The 7275-nt window shown below is 46.0% G+C and overlaps 1 protein-coding gene across 2 annotated transcripts in view; it reads left to right on the forward strand.

Annotated features, from left to right (window-relative positions):
• Positions 1–1248: 1248 nt before the first annotated feature.
• The window catches only part of LOC128754950 (protocadherin-18-like), an 8438-nt gene continuing 2411 nt past the window's right edge, over positions 1249–7275 (forward strand). Inside the window, exons 1-3 of one of the 2 annotated variants that reach the window (XM_053857972.1) lie at positions 1249–4140; positions 4638–4726; positions 5685–5857. In XM_053857972.1, the coding sequence (XP_053713947.1) occupies positions 1561–4140; positions 4638–4726; positions 5685–5857 (2842 nt within the window). In that variant the 5' untranslated portion in view covers positions 1249–1560. The remainder of the gene's footprint in view (positions 4141–4637; positions 4727–5684; positions 5858–7275) is intronic. The other variant, XM_053857973.1, reaches the window with a different exon arrangement.

Genomic DNA, 7275 nt, shown 5'->3' on the forward strand with positions numbered 1-7275 from the left:
GGACGGACGGACGGACAGATAGAAAGATAGATAGACAGATAGATAGATAGATAGACAGACAGACAGACAGACAGATAGATAGATAGATAGATAGATAGACAGACAGACAGACAGACAGACAGACAGACAGATAGATAGATAGATAGATAGATAGACAGACAGACAGACAGACAGACAGACAGACAGACAGACAGACAGACAGACAGACAGACAGATAGAAAGATAGATAGATAGATAGATAGATAGATAGATAGATAGATAGACAGACAGACAGACAGATAGATAGATACATAGATAGATACATAGAGAGATACATAGATAGACAGATACCCACATTTTTTTCAAGGCATTTTCTAAAGTATTTTTAATAATTTGAAGAACAAAAACTACCGGCAAAATGAACATCTCCCATGGGTGGAATCCAATATAAAACGGGAAATACAGACTAACTACTAACAAAACTATTGAGTTTCCTTTTAAGATTAGACCAGTAATAGATGATGAAAAAAGTATATTATCTTTCCTCATGAGAGGCACAAATAATGTTTTCCCAAGCATCCTGCCAAATTGAGATTCTGGAAATGCCATCATGGTACTGTTTTTTTTTTTCCTTTCTTTTCTTTTAAAGAACTGCAATGAGATATTCAACTAACATTGTCTATGGGATTAAACGCTCATTTAACTTGCATAATATTTTCACTGCCTTGCAAAACAGCCAAATATTCTGATGCCATAATTTTGTAAAATAGTTCTTCCAATATGATGATGAGCTACAGTTGGGCATTGCTTTTTCTTTCCAGGACTTTCATCTTCACCGTAGACTATTCTCTTTTCTACAGGCTCGAGGTGAGGTTATAAATTGAATCACGTGAAGGACAGCATTATTTATTACACCTTTACAACTGTTGGGTTCGGGACACTAACTTGATGATTTAGAAGTCAATATATTTGGGGTGTTCTTCAGTGGATTCAGACTAGCGTCTCCGTGGCGTCAGACCTGAAGCGAGAAACACAGAAACCTTCATGCGGCTTCATTGGAATAGAAGACTGCTGGATGAATTAATGTTTTCTCCCTGGGTTCATTCTCCCCCTTTGTCCATTATACTGGTGGAAGCCCACTCTGAGAAGTAGGAAAAGTCTACCCCCCCCCTCTCTCGCTCTCTCTCTCCCTCCAACTGGGCGGGGTTTGGCTGCTTCTTCTACCACCCCACCAGTGCCTCCTTATTTTAACTCTGGCTTGGAGTTTGGGTAGTTATCAGTCGGCTTTTGTCTTTGCTTGGATAAAGAAAGTGCACGGAGGATCGACAACAAGTTGGTTTGGAGGTTTCATTTTTCATGGTTTGGCAAGTCGAGAGGAAGACAGAAAAAAACAGAGCAGAAGAAAGGGGGAAAATAGAGAGAGGAAAAACGCACAGATTTTTGTCTCATCTGGATCCACTCTGCTCTGGATGTGCGCAGCAACTCTGACAGAAACCAGAGGGCTGGAGGAAAAAGGCGACTGGATTTGCTTTCTTTTCATGGATAACTGCAACTGGTAGAAGACTGTCTTGGTTGCGGTTTATGTTTTTGAGACACGAAAGTAATGCAGCGCGCGGAACCGCATCCAGACGCGTAACTTTGCGCACCGTTCCATTTTGTTTTCTTTTGTTTTTTCGAGAGCCTGGCACAATGACAGGAGCCTTTGTGTCAACACTCCTTCAAGTTGTGGTGCTGCTGTGTCTGTCGCCAGCCCAAGCCACGGGTAAGACGTTAAAATATCAGATTTACGAGGAGCAGAAGGTTGGCACAGTGGTCGCCCGCTTGAGAGACGATGTCGCAGATGTTCTGGCCAAACTTCCCAGCTCGGTGTCGCTTCGATTCAGGGCGATGCAACGAGGTGGATCCTCGTTCCTCGCGGTGCGAGAACAGGACGGGGAGATCAGCATCAAGACCAAAATCGACCGCGAGAAACTCTGTGAGAAGAATCTCAACTGCTCCATCCAGTTCGACGTGCTGACTCTGCCCACTGAGCACCTCCAGCTGTTCCACGTCGAAGTGGAAGTGCTGGACATCAACGACAACGCGCCGCAGTTCGCCCGAGCCGTCATCCCCATCGAGATATCCGAGAGCGCATCTGTGGGCGCGCGCATTCCCCTGGACAGCGCCACGGACCCGGACGTCGGAGAGAACTCGCTCTACACGTACGCACTCGAGTCGAACAGCTTCTTTAAAATCGACGTGCAGTCGCGAACCGACGGCGTCAAGTACGCGGAGCTGGTTGTGCTCCGGGAGTTGGATCGAGAAGTGCGCTCCAGTTACGAACTTCAGTACACCGCGTCTGATTTGGGCGTTCCCCCGAGGACAGGCACCACGCTCCTGAAAATAAGTGTGGCCGACTCCAACGACAACAGCCCTGTTTTTGACAAGTCCTCTTATGTCATTAATCTGCCAGAAAACGCGCCCGTGGGGACCCTGATCATTGACCTGAACGCCACTGACGCAGACGACGGCACAAACGCCAAAATCGTCTATTCATTTAGCAGCCACGTGTCTCCCAAGATCATGGAGACGTTTCGCATTAACCCGGACAGTGGTCACCTGACCCTGATCAAGCGAGTGGACTATGAGGCTGTCACCTCCTATGACATAGACGTCCAAGCCCAGGACATGGGTCCGAACTCCATGCCAGCTCACTGCAAGATCCTGGTGAAAGTGATCGACGTGAACGACAACAAGCCAGAGATAAGCATCAATCTCATGGCCCTGCAGGGCAACGACGATGCCGCTTACATATCAGAGGCGTCTCCGCTGGACACTTTTGTAGCACTGGTCCGAGTGGAGGACCTGGACTCCGGTCCGAACGGCGAGGTAGAGTGCAAACTCCACGGTCAGGGTTTGTTCAAACTCCAGAAAACCTACGAGAATAACTATCTGATTTTGACCAACGTGACTTTGGATCGGGAGAAGAGGTCAGAGTTCAGCCTCACAGTGGTCGCCGAGGACAAAGGGACTCCCAGTTTGTCGACAGTCAAGCATTTCACCGTGCACGTGACTGATGAAAATGACAACCCTCCACATTTCGAGAAAGCGCAGTATGAGATTTTTAAATCGGAGAACAATGCCCCTGGGGCATACTTGACATCCATCATGGCTACTGACCAGGACCTGGATGCAAATGGACAGGTGAGCTACTCAATCTTGGAAAACTCCATTCATGGGAACTCTATTTCAACCTACATCACTATTGACCCATCAAACGGCGCCATCTATGCACTGCGGACATTCGACAGAGAGGATGTCAGTCAGATCACTTTTGTGGTCCAAGCCAAAGATGCCGGAAAGCCTCCGCTGTTGAGCAACGCGACGATTGTTCTGAACATCCTGGACGAGAACGACAACCCTCCCATCATTGTGGTCCCTCAGCTGTGGAACTTCACCGCCGACGTACCGACTTCCAAGTTCACGGAAGCTGGGCACTTGGTGACTGTGGTGCGGGCGACCGACCGGGACACAGGGGTCAACTCTGAGCTAATCTGCTCCATCGTGAGTGGCAACGATGAGGGCTTCTTCGTCATTGACCCAAGAACGTGTGAAATTCATGCCAATGCAAGTTTGCAGAACTTCCCACGTGACCATGCTGAGTTGCTGGTTGTGGTGAGGGACCAAGGCAGCGAGAGCCTGAGTGCCAAAGCAGCTCTGAAAATCACCCTATACGAGAACATGGAGAGCCACGTGTCTGTGATGAACCAGGGGGAGTTTCCTCTGGATATTTCCTCCATCATCATCGTCACCCTGGCGGCCATTTGTGCGGTGCTCCTGGTGGTCATGGTTCTGTTCGCATTACATTGCAACAGAGAGAAAAAGGAAACTAGAAACTACAACTGCAGGGTCGCGGAAACGACCCACCAGCACCACCCCAAGAAGCCATCGCGGCAAATCCACAAAGGCGACATCACCCTCGTCCCCACAGTTAACGGCACCCTGCCGATCAGAGCCCACCACCGCTCGCCATCCTCCACGCCACCCATGGACCGGGCTCAGCTGGGGAGCAGGCCGAATCACAACAGCCGGCAGTCGCTGAACAGCCTGGTGACCATCTCATCCAATCACATTCCAGAGAGCTTCGCCCTGGAGTTGGCGCACGCGACTCCACCGGTGGAGGTGAGACCGCATCTGCACACGCAACACAAAGACACGTCACAACATTTACCGCCAATGCAGCAGCTTCATTAGCCTCCTCTCTCACACACACACCCGCCCAGACACACTTGCTTCCATCTGTAAAAACAAAACTCATCCCTGTGTCTGACAGATATTTAAACAACACTGCCCCCTAAAGTAACTACAAAATTGTTGATGATTTTTACAGACATGTATGTTTTTACCTTGTTTTCCACCCGTCGCCATCAGATCTGTCATAACCACCAGTCCATCATTTTGTTGTTTCTATTAAGACCCCCACATGCCCTGACCCCAGTCTACCCACCGTACTTTTGTCTGCCATCATCCATCTGTTTTTGATCAGCCTTCTCATCATTCATTTTGTGTTAACTCATCCATTTTGTCTTCTGTTTTTTTGTCCCTCCCCCTCTCCCGCCCTTCTTTGCCCTCTTTTTCTTTATTTTATTTGTTATTTTATTTTATTTTTTTTTATATAGCAAGTCTCACAGCTTCTGTCCATGCTCCATCAGGGCCAGTACCAGCCCAGACCCAGTTTCCGTGGCAACAAATACTCTCGAAGCTACAGGTAAATCATCCCTCTCCCCTTGGCCCCTTGCACTGTCCCTCACCCCCGTGAAAGATTTACTTTTATTGAGTTTTTTCGATCACTTGTTTTTCATTGTACTACATGTGTCAACACGTGGTGAAGTTTTTTCTTAATGTATATTGTCATATTGTCATGTCAGTGGCATTGAGTTGCAGTGCAGTACAGCCTCATTTGTCAGTCACGACCAAAAACCCTGGCTTTGATTTTGAGATGTGTATTTATCATAACATTATGTTACCATGCCAGAAGCACCCCAAGTAAGAATGAGGCGCAGAGATGGATTTATTGATGCCCGTTGTGGCTGTTGGGAGAGATTTATTCATGAATGCTACCTGCATGCACGATTTATGCAGCCAGACCTGTCGAGAGATGTGACAGATTCTTGAAGTAGCCTGAAGTTTTTACATGATGGAGTTGGTTTTTCAGTTGGCACATCAGATAGATCAATGACTGTCTCCGCTTGCCAAGGAACATCAATTTAGCATTGTAATGAATGGAAGTGATTCAGTTTTAGTTCAAGTCAAAAGTTGTATCGCAGGCATCGCTGTCTTTTTTCTCTTCCAAGACAAGCATATACAGCTAACAATAATGTTGCAGGTGACAGCTCGACTGAATATGTTTGACATTCTTGCTTTTCCCAAAAGCAAGTAGTATTGGTGGGTAGATGAGGCATCATGAAACAGTATTGATGAAACAGTGTCCTTATTTTTAGAGGCCACGAGATGGCGCTTCTGGTTTAGAATTAATGTGAGGGTTCATTGAATTTGTTGTTCAAATCCAAACAGTCAACAGCAGACAGTGCCACCCGGTGGCCTCTGAAAACTGTTTCATGAAACCTCATCAACCCATCTGCCCTGTAGTGCTGCTCCGTATTGCTTGTTGCCAAAACACATGTCTCTGCATTCCACAATACCTAGTAAGCAATCTTTCTCTCCAGGTACGCATTACAAGACATGGACAAGTTCAGCCTCAAGGACAGTGGTCGTGGGGACAGCGAGGCGGGGGACAGTGACTGCGATATGGGGAGGGAATCCCCAGTGGACAGGCTCCTGCTAGGGGAAGGTTTTTCTGACCTGATTCACCTCGAAATGCACCATCGACTTCACCCAGGTGAGCTGAGCATATTGTTCATCTCTACCCACTTATTTGACAAATGATCACTTGCCCCTAGCTATCTATCTATCTGTCTATCTATCTATCTATCTATCTATCTGTGTATCTGTCTATCTATCTATCTATCTATCTATCTGTCTGTCTGTCTGTCTGTCTGTCTGTCTATCTATCTATCTATCTATCTATCTATCTGTGTATCTGTCTATCTATCTATCTATCTATCTATCTATCTATCATCTATCTATCTATCCATCTATCTATCTATCTATCTATCTGTCTGTCTGTCTGTCTGTTTGTCTATCTATCTATCTGTCTGTCTGTCTGTCTATCTATCTATCTGTGTATCTATCTATCTATCTATCTATCTATCTGTCTGTCTGTCTGTCTGTCTGTCTGTTTGTCTATCTATCTATCTGTCTGTCTGTCTATCTATCTATCTATCTATCTATCTATCTATCTGTCTGTCTGTCTGTCTGTCTGTTTGTCTATCTATCTATCTGTCTGTCTGTCTGTCTATCTATCTATCTGTGTATCTATCTATCTATCTATCTATCTATCTATCTATCTATCTATCTATCTATCTGTCTGTCTGTCTGTCTGTCTGTCTGTCTGTTTGTCTATCTAGCTATCTGTCTGTCTGTCTGTCTGTCTATCTATCTATCTGTGTATCTGTCTATCTATCTATCTGTCTATCTATCTGTCTGTCTGTCTGTCTGTCTGTCTGTCTGTCTATCTATCTATCTATTTGTACTCGAATAAAAGGTATAAACATAATGGATGGAACTTTACAGGTAAGAACACAAGAGAGCAGCTCACAGATTCCTGTATAGGCTTGGATGAACTGTCGCAAACCAGCCATTTGATCAAGAAAATGTGCCAAAATCTAGGGCCCGGGGCCAAATCTGGTTGGGCTTGTCATTTAAAGTGGACAGAGACAGCTTGCGATGCATATATTGTCTTGAGAGTTTGCGAGGGCGTATTGATATTGATGCAGAAGGAAGGGGATTGCAGGGATGCGTGTTTGTGCTTGAAGGAGGAAAAACAGTGTATTTTTTTTGTTGTTGTTTTGAGGCACAGTTGGTGTTGAGGGAGGACAATTAAGGAATTTTAACACCAAGTGCTGAGCAGCCGTGAGAAATGAAAAATGAGGCTCATGTTGTATTCCCCTGCCAGTTATAGTCGACTGGTGGATAGGTTGCTACTTTCAAATGTCGTGTCCTTGAGAGCTTGAGTTTGATGTGTCTGTTGTGAGGTGTCACTCAAGGTAGTGATGGGTGAGATCAGTGACGGGTGGTTGAGGTTTCGTCACACAGGGTTTCATGAAATCTTGTCATGATTTCCAGTGGCCACCAACGATCTAGTTTTGTGAGTCCCGGAAGTGTTTCTCCACAACGCTACATCACTGAAGCGACCTT

This window comes from Synchiropus splendidus, chromosome 2 (assembly GCF_027744825.2).
Source record: "Synchiropus splendidus isolate RoL2022-P1 chromosome 2, RoL_Sspl_1.0, whole genome shotgun sequence".
Classification (NCBI taxonomy): domain Eukaryota; kingdom Metazoa; phylum Chordata; class Actinopteri; order Syngnathiformes; family Callionymidae; genus Synchiropus; species Synchiropus splendidus.